This window comes from Simochromis diagramma, unplaced genomic scaffold (genome assembly GCF_900408965.1).
Source record: "Simochromis diagramma unplaced genomic scaffold, fSimDia1.1 OVJJ01000131.1, whole genome shotgun sequence".
Lineage (NCBI taxonomy): Eukaryota > Metazoa > Chordata > Actinopteri > Cichliformes > Cichlidae > Simochromis > Simochromis diagramma.
Genome location: NW_024387200.1, coordinates 6517930 through 6537229, shown reverse-complemented (window position 1 = coordinate 6537229; position 19300 = coordinate 6517930). Strand labels below are relative to the sequence as shown.

The 19300-nt window shown below is 37.6% G+C and overlaps 1 protein-coding gene across 5 annotated transcripts in view; it reads left to right on the top strand.

Annotated features, from left to right (window-relative positions):
- The window catches only part of kcnip3b (Kv channel interacting protein 3b, calsenilin), a 55186-nt gene extending 36831 nt beyond the window's left edge, over positions 1 to 18355 (top strand). For 3 of the 5 annotated variants that reach the window (XM_040050986.1, XM_040050985.1, XM_040050989.1), the window contains 6 exons: positions 11725 to 11849; positions 11973 to 12042; positions 13792 to 13970; positions 14807 to 14911; positions 15313 to 15375; positions 17313 to 18355. In XM_040050986.1, coding sequence (XP_039906920.1) covers positions 11725 to 11849; positions 11973 to 12042; positions 13792 to 13970; positions 14807 to 14911; positions 15313 to 15375; positions 17313 to 17360 — 590 coding nt within the window. In that variant the 3' untranslated portion in view covers positions 17361 to 18355. Of the gene's footprint in view, positions 1 to 5; positions 8575 to 8722; positions 8726 to 11724; positions 11850 to 11972; positions 12043 to 13791; positions 13971 to 14806; positions 14912 to 15312; positions 15376 to 17312 lie in introns of those variants that run through there. The other 2 variants (XM_040050987.1, XM_040050988.1) reach the window with 2 other exon arrangements.
- The last annotated feature ends 945 nt before the right edge of the window (positions 18356 to 19300 follow it).

The window sequence follows — 19300 nt, the reverse complement described above, 5'->3', positions numbered from 1 at the left end:
ACCTGCAGCCTTTGCTGGGTAAATTTTTATACACCTTTAAGCACTGCCTGAGTGCACTGCACTGTAGGTTAGTTATATGATAATATCAAAAGTGTTTAATAATAATCAATCAACAATTATAACGTTACATTAAGACCGCTGAGTTGTATCATGTTGCCTTTTGAACTTATAAGACCTCCGCCTCCACTCAATGAGTTATTACTGTTTACATGTGCATGTATAAACACTTGTACCTGCTTACATTATAGTGTGCTATAAATCATTTATTAAATGTTTGTATACTGCGTATAAATTCTAAGTTATGAGGCTTTAATGCGGTTTATGGTTTATGTAATAAACTGTGGTGTTGCATGCCATTATGGAAACACTTCTACAAAAATCTTTACATAACATTGCTTGTTTCCAAATTTGGTTATGAAAATAAAGATAGTCTGCTCCCTTGAGAGTTTAGCAAAACAAACTGTGTAAAGGGTTGCCCAAAAAAAGAAAAAGTTGTCAGGATGAGCTCGTGAAAAACTGACATTTAAGAACTTTTGGACTTTTAAAGGCCGCCACCGCATGATCAGATTTCTCTGTGATTAATCTCTGTCTCCTAGTAAACACAGCTGGACTTATCCAAGACTTCTGATTACTTATTTTTAACACAGGAAATAATACTCCAGTATTAATCACTGTATCTTTAATAAACTGTACGCTTCAGCCAATCAACGGTTTTCTGCATTTGAATTTTATCACCAATGAAATTTGGAACAGTTACAACTTGCTGCTTACATGTTAATTGATTAATAATATTTATTAAGTATTAATATGTTTATAGACAATATATGAAAATAATATGTGGACAAATATAACCAACAGGACCCATTGTGCTGGTTTTTAAGCATATCTAAAGGATTTAAATTTAACTCTAGTATTTGTAGTCTTTCTTAGTGGATGTCAATCATTTGGAGAGTGATCAAATAGTGATGTCCACACTGCCTCCTATAACAAACTAAGATAAGTTCATTTTGGTTTATTTTATACTGTCTAGATTACATCACAGAAAAGTACAAACGCAAGTCATGAAACATAGACGCGAAGACGAAGTAACTGTGGTGTTTAGCAGCTGATGAGCCCTTCAGATCAGAGATGTCAAATTTATTTTACATAGTGGGCCACATACAGTCCAGTATGAGCTTAATGGACCAATGAAAGTCCTCTTTCTATCAGTGCAAAGATGTTTTAACTACATGTTAATATATTAATATAAGGAATGCAATTTCAACAATAAGTCTGACTTTTTCTATAAGCCTGACTCTGTGAGCTTAAATCATAAGAAATAAATGTTTGAAATTACAACACTCATTGTAAAAAAAAAAGAAAAGAAAAGAAAAATAAAGAAAGAAATATACATATATAAGTAGAGCAGACACACAGGTAAAAGCACGTGTTCACAAATTATGAAACACGTGTACAGGAGTAATTTAAGATACTGAAATTTAACTTTTCAAAATGTTTAATTCATATTTATTGGAGTCCAGTTTATTTCAAGTTCTTTATGAATAGGTGGCACAGCTAATGTGCTCTTAACCAAAAAACGCATTTACCCCAGGGTAGCATTTGTAGGAGAGCTATGTAAATAACAACCATACAATATTAAGCTTTATACGTTATTCTTATTAGTTATTACTTTCAAGTGACAAAAGCATAGGAACCTTTGCTTTAAGGTTTAATATGACTCGGAATAAGTGACTGAGCAGGAAACAGGGGAGGGAGGTTACAGAGGACAAGACAGAAATAAACTTCTATACTGCCAAATATCTTTTTGAAACCACAGCTATCTCCATCTGGTAATTTTCATGTTGAATACAGCTTTTAGACACTTTGCATTGGCTTTATTTTTCTGATCTGGAAGCTACATCGAAGTTTTATATTGTGTATGAGTCAGACACATCGGCTAGGAGGAACTTTAGCCCATTCGACAGAACATATTGAACTCTTAGATGTTGTGTGCTTTTTTCAAATAAGATAACAGTGCATGACCTTTTTCACTTTAATGTTCAAAAGCATTAATGTCCTAGTTTTTATGTTTTAATCAGAAATTGACATCATGTTGACAAACCTCAGCAGCCTTATTTATAGCACTCCATGTACAAGCGTCTTTGCAAAAAGCCTGAACGAAGAGTGGAAAAAAGGTCACGACTACATCGTCTCTGTTGAGTCTTTGTTCACATTTTGTCTGTGAAGTAGAAAAATCCAATTAAAGTACTTCTAATGTTTGTTTGCCTTTTTTCTTTTTCAAAATTCTGTAGATGCTGTAATATTTGGGGGCTTTTAACATTTCTTTCTAATGTTATATTCAGAGTTGAAAAGTTTAATGGGCTTTTATGCCTGATACTTCATGAAGCCTTGAAGGGCTAACAGGCAGCGTACCTTTAGGACAGCAAAAGAAACATCAGACACTGCTCTTTGAATGATGCATTTTTTCCCTTTGACTAGAGTTTTGGGCTGAAGGCCAGCGAGTCAGAGTGCCCTACAGTCACTGTGCCAAGACAATTACAGCCGGAAGGCTCCAGTCGGCACATTAGTGCCTCTCATATGGCTCGGCATCATAAGTAATAAATTCAACAAAAACGCTAGTAATGTCCTTACATAATTTATCACTCCTCTCAATCTTTACTGTCTTCAGTTCCTCCAACACCACCTCTGCCTCTTCCTCCTCTTCTCCTCCAATACTAGAGCCTACACCCAGGTTTAGCATTACTTCACATCAATTATACATAAAGTATCGAACAAGCTTTCTCTGAGACCGCCTAAATATGGAGCCCCGAGTACTCCTCCAGGACCCTGAAGGACACTGGCCATCCCTGAGTAGCCTCCAAAATTCCCATCATGTGCCTTCATCTATTTAACTACCTACTTCAACATCTCCCACTAAGACTTTCCCAACTGCAGTGTCATTATCCCACTCCTGGATCATCTTCTAATTGCCTTAATCATCTTTAAGTACTTGTCACCAGAATGTTTGCGTCATCACCGATACAGGAAGTGGAATATATATCTGCTATTGTAGTTGGATGGATTTTAAGTTTTTTCTACATTAGGTCGTTAGGTCCATATATATTTGGACACTGACACAAGTTGTTGTTTGTTTGTTTGTTTTTTTGTTTTTTTACCCGTTTACTGAAACATACTCCATTTTAAATTATATGATGGACATAATGTGTAGACTTTTAGCTTTTACTTGAAGGTATCCACGTTCAATCTGGATGAAGGGTTTAGGAGTTTCAGCTTAACATGTGCCACCATTTTTTAAAAGTATTTGGACGATTGATTTAAAGGCTAGTTCATAGGCAGGTGGGGCAATTGCTTCATTATGTCATTATCAATTAAGCAGATAAAAGGCCTGGAGTTGATTTAAAGTGTGGTGCTTATATGTGGAAGATTTTGCTGTGAAAAGACGTGGTACAGTCAAATAAGTGTTCCATGCAGGTGAAACTAGCCGACCTTAACCTGCAAAAACAGAAAAAAAACAATTAGACAAATTTCTGCAATAGTAGGAGTGGCAAAATCTACACTTTGGTACATCTTGAGAAAGAAAAAAAAAAAAGCACTGGTGATTTGAACAACACAAAACAACCTGGACGTCCATGGAAAACAACAGTGGTGGATGATCGCAGAATCATTTCCATGGTGAAGACAAACCCCTTAAAGACAGCCAACCAAATGAGCAATGCTCTCCAGGGGTTAGGCATAGCAATATCCAAGTCTACCATGAAGAGAAGACTCCATGAAAGTAAATATAGAGGGCTCACTGCAAGATGCAAACCACTGATAAAACTCAAGAATAGAGAGGCTCGATTGCAATTTCTTAAAAAAAAAAAAAACATCTAAAAATGTCAGCACAGTTCTAGGAAAAATATTCTTTGGACAGATGAAACCATAATCAGCCTCTACCAGAATGATGGCAAAGTGTGGAACAGATCATGATCCAAAGCATACCACATTATCTGTAAAACACGGTGGAGGCAGTCTGATTTCCTGGGCGTGCATGGCTGCCAGTGGTACTGGGACACTAGTGTTTATTGATGATGTAACACAGGACAGAAGCAACCTAATGAATTCTGAGGTGTTCCGAGACGTACTGTCCTCTCATATCCAGTTAATGCAGTCAAATTGATTGGCCAGTGTTTCATTATACAGACAATAATGACCCAAAACATACAGGCAAAGCAACCCAGGAGTTTATTAAGGCAAAGAAGTGGAATATTCTTCAATGGTCAAGTCAGTCACTTGATCTTCAACCACTTGATTACAACAGTTACTACAGTTTAATACAATGAACTGGAACTGGTGTAACACCACATACAAAATTTTAATCAGCTTTTGCTTTAATACTGTAAAGTTAACATTAATATTAATATAAAAATACTACTGTTTAATGCTGAAATGAGAAATCTATGTATCTGAAGAAGCATGCAGTGAAGCAACTTTAAGAGTTTGTGGTTGTGCCCTTTAAATCATGCACCCTCACACTCAGTTAAGGTTTTGTTTTTTTTTTGTTTTTTAAAACTTGAATATGTGCATCGGGATCTTATGGCAGGAAAGCTTAATGCATATTTTTAAGCTAAACTATATATGCAATAAAAATGAAAGGTTGTATTTTGTTTATGTTATTTAATTCATGTCAGTAGGACACCAACCCAAAATGTAAAATGTTAAATTCAATTCAATCCAGTCCAGTTTTATCTATAAAGCATCAAATCACAACAGTTGCCTCTCATTATTATTATTGATAATGAGGGGCTGCGGTTTAGGGAATGCCTCATTGGGAGAGGGAGGGTGAAACAAGAATAAATGTGTGTGTGGTGCAAGTAGGTATTTATAGACATATGACCGGAAGAGGAGTGTTTTGGGTGGAGTCTAGCTCCTGAAATTCAGAAAAATTAGCTCCAATTATGTGCACTAATTTAATTTCCCTGGCAGTGTGACTTCTTCCAGGTGTATAAGTGATGTGAGTTTTTTTCTGTCATTTACATTCATGCTACTGTGTGTGTGTGCGCGTGTGTGTGTGGTAAATGGAAAGTCAAGAGCTCAATAAATCAAAATCTAAGTGTGATGCTAAAGGAGGTTAAATCTAAAGTGAATACAGGTATTGTGGTATGAGGTGGTAAAGATCTTCTAGCTCCAAGAGTGTGTTGATTCCATCAGCAGCAACAAAGACGGGTACTATGGATGTTTTGACAAGACCACAGTTTAATATTAATTGAGAGTTAATTTGTCTGGGATTGAACCATTTTTCAGTCACAACTGGTGCAATCCCTATACATCTGGATGACAAGCAGGACTGGTCCTTGAACTGGTCTTCCTTAGATGTAACCCAAGAGGTTTTGTTGAAATTAATTGATCTCTATGTCGCCTCATTTTTTTCTGTCTTTGTGTTTGCAGTTTAAGATATTAATTTTCTTTTCACATTTTCCTGCCTCAATGTTTTGACTTTAAGTTGTGTTTATAAAAGATTCGTTGTTTCATCATTGAGAATACAATACAACAGGCTTTTTAAATATTCATTAATTCAGTGTTTTCACAACAGAGTTGATTATAATCTCGTGGGGGAACCAGACAGGCAAATATCTATTAAAGTATGTTTTAAACCACATCAGGAGGCTATCTCAGAATCCATTTTGGTACTGTGTATGTGCTAAAACATTCCACATTTAGCATCAGCAATACATTAGTGGTCGCTTATTAATCAGAAGATGCCGTGGCCTATTTGATGAATTATTTATATCATCAGCACTCAACAAAAGCTCCTTTGATTTCACCCTACGAAAAATATTCACTCATTGGCACTTGTTGTGTGTGTTTGTGTAAATGTGTGTGTGCTTATAGTTCAGTTAAGTGATGTGATCTAAAACCAAACCACTGACCTTTCAGGCCGGTGCTCTCTGATGTCGATTTTTGGGATCAGTCCAGGTTGGACCTATTTTGGGATGAAATCGATGGCAGAGGTAGCCTTGGCTTTAGAGATGTATGAGCCCTATTTCGGGGCTTTCTGATACCAGTATCTGGTGTTTTACTGGCGGTTTGTGTTGGATATTTTAAGTGGCAAGTGGCGTCAGTGTACGGTAAGAAAAGATAAGGAGGAAGTGAGTATTTCACTCTGTTCATCTCTGGTTTCTTTGCTCATTTTCATGTTTCTTAGAAGCCCTTTAGATCAATTTAATAAATTACTCAGAATTTATGATTCATATCATCAATTTCCCAAAGCTGGTACATTTAGAAAATGCTTTCAGTTAAACAGGACCTACTGTGCTTCTTCTTGTTTTATCTAATATGGCCAAAGTTTCAAATAAGTTCAGCATATGTGCAATTAATTCCTCTGAAAGGAAAGCTCAGGGTTTAGACTTTAGCTTTGACACTTTTTTCTACTCTTGAAACTTCTATAATATCAGCCCACCTTCTGTTTGCAAGGGGCAGCCAATCAGAAGGCAATCAACTAAAAGTGAGAGGAGCTTTAATGCTGTTTGTTTCAGATCACTGATGAGCTGAGGGGCTACAATAAGGCACAGTAAAAGATAAAAAGATTTCTTTGAACTGTGAATCAATAAAATCAAAATAGCAGGCAGTAGTGGACTGGCAAGTGGAAGCACCAAAACATTTCCCGGTGGCCTAAAGGTCATTTTAGCCTGCCGTGAATTTGAGCAGCAATATTATAAAAGTGCGAATGAGTTGAGGGAACTATCAGACCACAGCAGATCTGTCTCTAGTGTCCTCCTCTGCCATATCTTCCCTTTGTGGATCCTCCATCATTACATCCATGAAATTTCTCTGTGGTCTTCAACTCCTCCTCCCTGCAGCTCCATTTTTAACATCCTTTCTCTGGTATATTCACTCTGCCTCCTCTGCACATGTCCAAACTGCTCAACCTGAGCTGTTCCTCTGATGTACTTATTTCTAATCTTGTCCATCCTGGTCACCTCCAGCATCATCAATCAGCCCCGTATGTGCTTAATGTAAGAGCTGTCATTTTTAATTATTATTTTCTTATTTTAATGGCTCCATCCTCCAGGATCTGAAAAACAAATGATGTGAGATGAATGTCACTTTCAGTTCATGCTGTTTATTTAGAGCAATATGCTTAAGAAGCTGCATCTTATGATCTTAGGAGTTAATACAATCCACTAATGGTAGACTCTGTTATCTATGATTTATCGCTGGCTTTTATTGTTAAAGTTTCAAATTGAATGAGTAGGAAATTATAGAAGGTCTGCATGGACATAACTGTGAATGGAGAGAAAAACAATTTCTTAGTCTATGGAATTACATCCTCATATTACATCATGCACTTTGTGCATGTTGTCTCTTTAGTCTCCACTAGAGGGAGGCAGACAGTAAAATGAGCTTTGAACAAGTGTCACAGGGCCTGAGGGAGCCTTCTCTCACTGTTTTTCTTTATTACATGAGAATGAGTGTGTGACAGGACTCCACTGAGGCATTAAATCTGTGCTGCAGATCCCAAGAGAGACGGGGGAACAATTAGAAAGTGGATCACGGAGATGACTGGGAAAATGAGATTCAGGACACCTGTTGACCTTTGTCACCACCCTCATTGTGTCCTTAAAGGCAAATTATTTTTCCGCTTGTCACATTTAGCAGAAATCATTCTAATCTTTGTCAGCCATGCCTATTTAAAGCCGTCCTGCACCGATTTGATGTATTTTCCGGTCTCGTGTTGAGGTTGTTTTGATGGAAATGGGAGAAATGCAACTTTCTCTGCTTCCTCAGGAGTTCAGAGGTTAATTAGCAGAGAATAAGGTGTGATATGGAGGGAGGCTATAGAGGAGGAAGCTGCACAGCATCAGTCATTTGTTCTGTGGTGGATTTTCCTGATGCACCTCCTTGTGAATTTTGGATAATTTTTTTTATTGTTGTTATCACTGACGGCAGGAATAATATTTACTGGAGAAATCCCAAGCCAGCTTCAGCTTTTTGCCAAAAACCTAATCTATGTGGTGTGAGAATATTTGAGCTTCCTCTTTGTGTGATTGGATTTCCTGTGGATTAACGTGGTGATCCAGATTTTTGGGGGGGATTTTTTACTCTCATCTGAAGCATTTGACGTTCATGAGGGAGTTGGACCATCACACCCTGCTTTTAATTGTGGAAAAAATCCTGTAACATTCATTGGAGCACGACAGATCACCGGGGTAAAAAAAAACAACAAAAAAAAAACAGGCAGTCAATTAAAAAGGCAGAGGGGGAGAGCTAAATAAAGAATCATCAAGAAAAAAATGTGACATAAAAAGAGTGATGAGTGACTGACACTGTTTCAGAGACAGGAAAAGGCAGTGGAGAAGAGTGAGACTGTGAGAGGCAGATGGATTAAAACAGGTGTCTATAGAGAGTCCAGTGATGTCGAAATAGAGGGGTAATAAGCAAGGAAAATAACAAGAGAAGACGAGATAGAAGAAGAGGGGAAGATGAGTGTAAGATGGGAGACGGAGGGACTCCAGACAGTTGGCATCGTCTGCCTGGTGATCATGTTCCTCAAACTGATGCACCTGCTTGGCCTGATCGACATCACTGAGACCGGTGAGATGCCACAGGAGGGGGGAAGTGAGGAGGAGGAAAGACACGGAGCAATTTGTGAATGTTGTGAATGTGTTTGACCCAATTTGGATACGTGTAGATTATCAAGAGAGAAGAAGACATAGCTGTAAGAGGCATGAGACAACCACAGATGGTGTAAACAATAAAGACTTTTTTTGGCTTGGTTTTACACAGGCATCATTTTAAAGCTTGTTAACTGAATAATTGATGTGAGTTGACAGTCAGTCCCTATCAACCTCTGGTAATAATTGCTCACATGTATATTCTTTTAACCCAAAGCTTTAAATATGTAAATCTTTTAAAAATGGCAATTATAGAAATACACAGTGTATTACTGATTCCTGAAATACTAATTTCAAACAGGAGTAAATAGTTTGATTTCAGTTTGGCATGAATACATATTTGGTGGTCTGGTGAGTATTTGCAGCACTGGGGCAGTAAAGGGGGGATTAACTATCATGGTAATACCAGTGCAGCAGTTTGGCTCGTGTTTTAGTGACAGTTAGTGACATTAAAATTGACACATGTTTAAAAAAAAAACATACTTTCCCAGTACCTCAGAGTGTGTATAGTACAGTAGCTACACAAATCACTTCTGTTAGAGCAATGATTCCCCAGTACCAGTACAAGTACCCCCAGGGTACTTCTCCAGCCAGGGGAGTACGTGAAAGATCAGCTATTACTTAGGCCAGTTAAAGACTTTAGTGGACATTAACATGTTTAAGCACCCTCGAAAACATGATTCTTCACCCTCAATGAAGCAATAATTTTGAGTTAAATACAGCTGATATATATAATTAAAAGGTTTATTTATTCAGATAATAAATCATTAAGGAAAATGTGCTTATAAATTGAATCTTTACCAATCAAGTCAATTTTATTTCACCAGATTCCATTAAATTTGACATTTTATCTTTTATTTATGTTACAAACTATACATGGAACATTCACATGTAATTAAATTAGAGGTAGAAGTAAAGTATTTTGGGCACAGGCTTTTTGACTGCATAAAACCTCTCTAAAAGAAATAAATGAGGAGTAAAACAAAGAAGAAAAACTGATTTACTTTTATCCAAAGAGAAATCAACGATTAAGATAGTTTTCTAAAATTATGCCTAACACTTTACATTATTACATAATGCATTGCAAATCCCAGCAAAGTGAAGTCTGCCATTTTCATTCTTAATGTATTATAATAGTTTTCAGTGTATTTTGTAGCCCTGGGTTTAACATTTCCATGGTAACAGATGCCTCTGCCAATCAGACGCCACTGTTTCAATTTAGGATTGTGGGTAGAGTAAAAAAAGCCTTTTTGTTACAACGAAAAGGTTGATATACAGACCTGTGCTTTCTGTAGGAATACTTACCATCATCCCATGTTTTAGATTGTAGTAAGGCGTAACTCTGAATGTTTATGGTTTTTATTTCCACAAACTAAATGCTGACCTGCAGAACTCTCGTCACCAATAGTTTTTCTTGGTTATTCTGTATTATTCTGTATCTCCTGCAAGATACAGAATAATCATGCTCTGATGGGATCATATGAGAGTTATTTTCTTTAATAGAATTTGAAATTATTAAAAATGTGCAGGTTAGATTCATTTTAGATTAGAATCTTTAGCAGGCAAATTAAACTTTTTTGCAGAAATGTTGCAAAAATGCATTGAACAGTCTGAAAATTTAGAGGGAAAAAGGAAAATGTGTGGACTTTTGAGAAAGTATTTCATCCTACCGGGTGCCTTTTCTGATATAACTGGGTTACAAGAGCATGACCGTCTTTGACAGCTGCACCCATACAGACAAGGTCAGAAGCCATCTTCTTCTCACATTGTGCAAGAATAAATGAACTGTAAAGAAATGTTGAAGAGTGGATCACATTCCAGTTTTAATCCCCTTCTCTGTGGTTTGGGTTTATGTTTCACAGCGTATCATATTTCCCCGCTCTGCTGGGTGTTTTATCCGAATATGACATGAGTCCTCTCCTTTGGACCCAGCGTGTAAACCACACAGCGTCCGATCTGACTTGACATGTTTTCTTTTTGTTTTTTGTTTTTTTCTTTCTCTTACTGTCACTCTCCCACTGTTCTCCATTTACGCTCTTTCACTCCATCTCGGTGTCGACACCCGTCCACCTCCTCCACCTCTGTTCTTTCTGTCTAAAGATGGTGAGTATGTAACAGCACGAGTCCAACCAAACGGAGAAAACTTCCCTCCTTTTTTAAAAGTGTTTTCTTTTTGCCCGGCTGTGCAGTGCTTTCTCTTAGTGTGCAATGGTAACCAATGTCACGACACTTAATTTGAGTGAGAAAGTGTCTTTGATCTAAATGATCAAACTTAGGTTTTCTGTGGTGGCTTTTGTTTTGAAAGTCGCTCCATATAAAGTCAGCCAGATTTGAAACATTTCCCACACGTCTACCTTCGGGATAGGCTGATTTTTGTTCTATAATAACTTTTTTATGTTTAATGAAGGCATGCAAACTTTTACTTTTATACTATAAATATACTTTCCAAGTTACAGGCCCTTGAAGTACATAGAGATTGGCTGGAATTCAGTGCTTTTTAATGGCCTTTCATTTTAAATGCTTGAACCTGATTAAAACTGATTTGGTTGTAGTTTTTAACTATGTTTAAACAAGGCAATAAAAAAAAGTGATAAATTTCAACCTTCCTTTTATATATTTCAAGGGCCTGTAGCTCAGAAACTACTCATACATTACTGACCAACAATATCAGCTGATTCTGATGGGGCCATGTGGGATGCATTGATTGAATTCTCATAAAATGACCCTCCAAGTTTGGTGACATGTCCACCATAAAGAAAGTACCTCCTCCTCTTATTTTACTCCCTTGTTCGCCTGCCTTTTCCTCCTCCACAGTTTTTTGATAATTCTCTCTTTTGAACTTCGAACATTTTCCTCTTATGCCTCCTCCTGTTGAATGTGTGAACCCACCCACACCCCATCTCCGAATGTTGACCTGCATCCTCTCACTCAATGTCTGCCCCATCCTCCCTCTTTTTTCTCTCCATCCTTCCCTCCCTTCATCACTTCTCTCTCCTTCTCCCCTTCTTTACTTTTCCTCCTTTCTGTCTGTCTATCCATCCCTTTCTCTCTGTCTCTCTTCCTCCCACAGACAGCAGTGACAGTGATTTGGAGCTGTCGACTGTGCGTCACCAGCCAGAGGGGCTGGACCAGCTGCAGGCTCAGACCAAGTTCACCAGGAAGGAGCTTCAGTCTCTGTATCGAGGCTTCAAGAACGTGCGTCTAGCTGCTGCTTCTGCTGAGACCAGCCTAATTGCTTTGCTATTATTACTATGCTTTATATAGAGCTGAATTATTATTCTAACATGTATATCTCCTTTTTCCTCCTCTCTTGAGCAGGAGTGTCCCAGTGGACTGGTTGATGAGGAGACATTCAAGTCCATCTATTCTCAGTTCTTTCCCCAAGGAGGTTAGACATTAAAACAATCTCCTCTTTTTCTGTCCTTTTTAGTGAGGGACTGAGGGTCATATTTTTCCACACCTGATTTATATTTCATAACTTTGACCTCCTAAGACCCAAACTCTTTCATGGCATGCATTTTTAATTTCTCTTTTCTATTTGGGCTGATTGGGACCTGATGAATGAAAAAACAAAATTACCTGATTTTTTTTTTTTTTTTTTTTTTTTTGAGAAAAATGAGACCCACATATGAGGACATTCGTTTTAAATTTTGATAGAGCAGTGGAAGTATAATGTCCTCCTAAGTGGATATCAGGCCCTTGTAGAGAAAAATTTAGTATTTTGGTCTAGACCAGCGGTCCTCAACCCCCGGGCCTCGGACCGGTACCGATCCGTGAGTCGCTTGGTACCGGGCCGCGAGAGTTGAGGCTCAGGTCTGAAATGTATGTTTTTCAGGGTTTTTATCGGTTTTCAGCGTTATTTTGTTATTGTTTTTATCGTTAACTCAGTTTTCCTGGGTCTTTTCACGTGTGTTATGAATAAATCTTCTTTTTTTTTGGTACCGGTACTAGTTTTATTTTGTTGTATTTATCCGCGACACCTTAAAGGCCGGTCCGTGAAAATATTGTTGGGCATAAACCGGTCCGTGGCGCAAAAAAGGTTGGAGACCGCTGGTCTAGACGACCCAAAATGTGATGTCCACATGTGTGGACGCCAGGTCCTAGGAGGTTAAAAAAGATTTAAACAAGATGCACACCCAATTATTTTGTTCCTGAAGCGGGCCTGAAATATGCCTCCATTCAGGAAAGAGAAACAAGGGTTACCCCAGTAGGTGTCAAAGGGGGAATGAGTTAAAAGCATTTAGTATGAGAAGTAAAAGTATGTGGCTACAAGAGCCACATGCTGCAATATTCAGTTAAAATTCAGTTTATCATGCTTTAATGCTGCCCTATTAAAATAATTTAATAGTATTAAAAAATACACAGTGTGTCAGAATTAATCTGAAACTGAAAAGTCCAGTATGCCAAAGTCTGGAAGAATACCCAGACTGCCACCTTCAGATGAGAGGAAGCTGCTTTGGATGCTCAGGAGCAACCCAGGAGCCATCAGTGCTCAAGCCTGCTATGAACTGGAAACCAGTGAAACACCAGCTTTATTGGCTGAATATGTTTTACATCGCCATGGACTAAAAGGGTGTTGACTACACGGACAAGTCAAAGCCTTCTGGAGAAAAGTGACACAAAACTTGATCTATTTGGGTACAATGACATGAGGCATTTTTGGAAGAGTGTTATGTCTCCCTCCCCTTACCCCTGTTGGAGGGTTCTTCCTGTTAAAAAGGAGGTTTTCCTTCCCACTGTCGCCAAAATATTTGGTCATGGGGGGGTCGTCTGGTTGTTGTTGGTTTCTCTGTATTGTAGGTTCTTCATCTTACAATACTAAGTGCCTTGAGGTGATTATTGTTGTGCTTTGGCGTTATATAAATAAAACTGAACTGAATTGAAGGCGAAGCGAAGCTTTACAACCCAAGAACAATGCACTGCAACAGTGTTGCAACAGGACGCATCAAAACACACACAAAAACTAGTTTTAGAATTGAAACCGCAGGCTAACCTCTGGAACAGCCTTTCCAAAGTCCCAACTTCAATCATGAAAACTTGTTAACAATGTTTGAAAGCTGGGTCTCCCTGTCCTTTGCTGTTTTTGGGTGCTTTGTTAAAAGCACTACATTAAATCCGCATCTTCTTTCATCTACAGATGCAACCACCTACGCTCACTTCCTGTTCAACGCGTTTGACATGGACAGAAACGGTTCAATCCGTTTTGAGGACTTCGTCATCGGCCTATCAGTGTTGCTCAGAGGTTCGGTCACCGAGAAGCTCAACTGGGCTTTCAACCTTTACGACATTAATAAGGATGGTTACATCACCAAAGAGGTGTGTGTGTGCGTGTGCGTGCGCGTGTGCGTGCGTGCGTGTAAGATATGTAATTTTTTTGACAACAAGACAAAGACAAATCTCATATTCTGTCACCTTTGTTACATCCAAAACTGTTTAAACTGACATGAAGTAGAAGCAACTAATAACTGATTTCATATGTGTACACTTAAGTGCTTTACAAGAAGATAAATGTTATTTTAAAAAAAAAAACACACTCACTATCTCACCTTCTCAATCTAGATTCTGGGTCTAGATACTGATCAGGAGCCTTAAACCAGGCAGAATTATATATTTTTATTAGTAATAACTATTATGTCCTATTTAAACAGTTAATAAGCATTTTAATAATGCTTATTAACTGCTTATTAAGGTGTTAATAAGCATATTAAGCCCATCTCTTGGGGCAGATATGCCTGTTTGTATTTGTAGAGAATAGCATGTTGATTGGCTTCACTTTGAGAAACTACACCAGTCGCAGACATTTAAAGGAGAGCTCTTATACTCGTTTTCCATGGTATAGGTGACCTGAATGATGATTGTGCCTTTGGCAGTTTCAAGCTAAATAGACATATGTAGACATTTAGCCTCAAGGGCTGTCTGTCTCTATCATTCCGCCCTGATACAATCTCATCTTTCTCAGAGACTGGCTTTTTTTTGTTTTTATTAAAAACAGCCAAGATGGGACAACTAAATTAAATTTCCGTTTTAATCATATAATATAGAGTTTGTACATTTTAAAATTCATAGTAGGTAAACAAAACACTGAAACAGTTGGCTGTTTTAGGTAAAAAGTGAATTATATTCACTCCCTTTCCTTCTCTGCTTCTCTTCAGGAAATGCTGGCAATTATGAAGTCGATCTATGACATGATGGGGAGGTATACCTACCCTTGCGTGCGTGATGAAGCACCCTCTGAACATGTCGACAAGTTCTTTCAGGTTCTGATTCCACACAATTAAATATAATTTCTAGATTATAGTTTTTCATTGAGTCATGGATAACAGACTTAGGGGTAGTAAGATTTAGCCTTGAGGCAGATGACTAATGCCCACAGTTATGATGAAAAGACTGGTGATGGCTCAGGTTGACTCCCTTTTCCATAAAAGCTATTGTAAGCCATACATAACTACATTAGAGCATCTTAGAATATCTGTCATAGAGAAAGACAAACGTCTAGGTATAAACACAAACAGAGCCATTTATGAAAAGTGTTCCTTTGTAAAATATGATTTGGTTGGAAATGACCCTACTCATTCATTTTGGTCTCTTAAGAGTTAAATATCGTAAATATTGTCTCACTAATGTCTGCTTTCTCTTCTTATTTTTTCTGTTTTTTCAGAAAATGGACAGGAATAGAGATGGTGTAGTGACTATTGAAGAGTTCATTGAGACCTGTCAGAAGGTGACGCACACTTTTTTGTCCCACACACCAGTCAGTGTAAATCACAATTACAGTATTGCAGTAGATCAAGGTTCTTGGTTCAGTGTCAGCTACAGCATGACTTCACTCACACTGACTAGTGTTATCTCCCTTCACACATATTGTAAACCCTGACATGTTATTTTTGGAGGAATATTACACTTTCTAGTCTGTAATGATCATATTCTGTATTTATATGCGGACTTTGCCTTTACTAATTATAGCGTGTTTATTTTTGAATCACCTTTAATCCTGTGTTCTTCTATATGTGTCTCCACTTCTTTCTCACAGTCAGTACTGTAAGGAAAAGAGACCTGATTACACCTAATTTCCTTTTTTAATACCTAATTCATGAACTTAGAAACGTCAGTGATAAAAACCCAGCTTCACATCCTCAAAGATATCTCTGCAGTTAATAACCAGAATCAGATGTTCCTCATATCAGTACACTATTTTGGTTGAAAAATGTTTATAAACTAATATCCTTAATCATGAACATTCTCTGAAGGAAAGCACTTCCTCTGTATTTTGCTATATTTAGCTCCTGGTGTTTAATTTGTCACAGTCAGTATCTACACAATGTTAACAAACACTAAAACAGTGTTTACTCATCATCTAGTTATTTGGGCAGGCTACTTTTTCAGATTTTTTATGTCTGCTAGACAACCTTGACATAAACACAGTTTTTTTTTTTTCTTAGATTTCTTACAGTAAATTCAGTGGGCCTTACCAGGAAGACATCTCTGTACTGGAAAAGAAAGACATTTTAAAACACACCTCCAAAAGCTGTAAATTGTTAACTGGGCAACAGTAAAAGTCATTATCTCCTGATAAAGGGTAGTTTTGAGTGTTGGCACTCACTACCAGCAAGTAAAAACTTGTAATGAGGCAATTAATTGACTTTTGACCCCGTTTCTTAACTGTTTTACCACAAAATTTGCTTTAGATTGTATGCGCAGTTTCGTGGATGTCAGTTTTCTTACCGACTTCACAAGTAGTTGAGGTCAAAGTATGTACACTAACTTATCTTGTGTTTTGGTTGGTGTAAAACACTGGGTTTTTAGATTATTAGTCATTATTTATTTTGAGACCATCTGTGTGTGCTGTTTACCCCAAACTCAAATATTGGTCAGTGCCTCTGATGCAGCTCTGCAGCTGTTTTAACATGCTTCAATCAACAGAGATAAAAAATGGAAAATTCAAGCCAGTGCATTTGCGTAACGAGCAGAGAGCGTTCTAGTTATTTTACTCAAACTGTAGATGTACTGTAGCATGTTTTATTTACACACAATGTTTTTTTAAAAATACCGATAACACTAAGGCGCAAAAGAATTACAATCTGAGAACTTTGAATTAACACAAACAATAGACTGAATGCTGCTGCTTTTCCCCTACAGGCTGTGTGTAATAGATGGATTACCACCAGGGGATGACTTGATCGATGACCTCAGTAAATCTTTTTCCTTAGTTAGTGGTCTCAAACACCAGTTCAAGTGTCATTGAATATAAAGTTTGGTGAAAAAGAATGTTTTTCTAGGGCTCTAAGTACACCCTAGATTTCATTTTCTGTATTTTCTGCATGACTTTCTCAGTGTCTCACATCACTCTTCTTTACAGCATTGCCTCAGTTGACTGCATTCAGGCTTCTTCTCTATCAAGGACATCAAAAAACTGAAATTAGTTGTCTAGTAGATATTTGTAAAAACAAGCTCAGTCTCTAATCTGTGCCCCTATAAAGAAACATGACATGGTGGAAGATTTATATTCGCAGTTGCTGATAATGACTCAGTTCTTTTGGCTATAAACAGTGCCACCATGGCCATTTGTTAATATCTGAAACTTTGACCTAATCAGCGTGAACATTTGTTTCCTTCTGAATTTGCTGACAGATGTTTTTTTCTTTATCGTTTCATTTGCAGGACGAGAACATCATGAACTCCATGCAGCTGTTTGAAAATGTGATATAAGAATCTGGACGTCCTCAGCTGTTTTCCTTCATTAGCCCAACTCACATACAAACAGAGCAAAGTCATGCACTCCACCCAATGCCGCAGACTCCACAATAACGTAAGACACCCTGATACATAATGTAGCTCCTGTGAAGATGCAGGGACTAGAGGTTTTTCTATTTCTCGCCACACTCTTTTAATGGTATCTTGTGACTGTTTCTGGATTACAAAAACTGCCTCATGTCAAAGGAGACATTCTTGGATGACTTTTTTGTCCTCGGTGGCTCAACAGACATGCTGATTGTGCTTTGATCAGCGGACAAAAGCCACAAGGAACGAAGAGGCTCACAGAAATCGACAAACTACATGGATACTAACTTTAACAATAACATACAGTATATACACTCACATATGGAAAAACCTGCTGTTTCCTCAGAGTTTTTATAGCACTGGATGGAGAAAAAAATCACAGTGAAAAAAAAAGACATGAACTAAAGCATGTTTGTCATGAGATATGTCATGTGGAATTAGCTTGCACTACAGTTTTATGACTATGTATTATATGTGCCTGAAATAAAGGCACTGTAGATACCTGCACCTGATATACCACTGAAGAAAACCAGTGTATATGTATATACATGTAAAGTTAATAATTATATCTAATGCATTGTGTTGGTCTAATCTGTGCTCCACCAAGTGATGGAATAGGACCAGTGCTCAATATTTGTTTAAGAAATTTCAATGTTAATCACTTTAAAAAAAAAAAAGGTTATTAAGCGTCGTTGGAATTTGGGATATTTAAATGTTTCTCTTCTTTTTTTATTTTTGTTTTGGAAGATTATGTTTGCTGATCAGATTACAAAAATTAGTCTTTGCACAACCGTGAAGAAAGACACATCAAACTAAGACGTTTTCTTTAGTATCTGTGAGCATGCTGACTCCACAGTGCCACAGTGTCATGTACAGTACAGTAGGACCTTTGTGATGTCAGGTAATTAAAGATGCTGTCTACAGGTCCGACTTCTTCTCTTTATTGCATCCCTTTATTGTGGTTAACCAGTGCATTCAAATGATGATTCAGAAAAACTTTCATTATAAAAAGTCAATTTCTATTCCTCTGTATTTAGTGCTACATGCTGGCTTTGGAGCATTGTCCTGTTGTGTGACCCGGTTTATGCAATTACGGCTATTCTTCCAGTCTTTCTTGATCATACTGTCTATTACTGCATGCATAATGCGTTCCTCAGCCTGACAGGGGTCACACTGATACTTTGATACGATCCCTCAGAGTGACCACTAACCTGATAATGTCAAGCCCACCCACTTAAACAATAGAATTGAATACAGTAAAATTATTATTTTAAGTGGTGCTTATTAATGTGCAGATCAGATCAAGTTAACACAAAAGGGAAGACAATGACATGAACATATTTAATTTAGCAGCATATTTATTGATTGAACATTCAGGCTTTGGGTGAACAGGTTGCACAACATCACTGTAATGTGTGACATGAAAGGCTAAAAAGCACGCATCGATTTTCTCAGGAATTGGTTAAGGGCCAAAGCTGGGATTGAAGTCAGTAATTAGACATATTTATCAGTTGTAAAACATAAAGTTTTACAAAACATAAAGTTTTACAACACAGTGGCAAAAGCAGGGATCTCATGATGAGTCCAAGGTAGTTCAAGATTCTTTATTCGTCACATGCATAGTTATACAAGTACAACACGCAGTGAAATGTAACCTGGCACACTCCTCGACTTGTGCAAAAGGGGGAGAGAAGAAGAACATTATATATTATTAGGTAATAATATATACATTAGGTGAATGTGCAGTAGTAGCATTGTATGCAGCAAGCAGTTGAATTCTGTACATTAAGTGAATTAAATAAGAACAGACAATCTGAATGTGAAGTATGCGATACACACAATGTTTCAAACAGAAACAAACAGAAAGA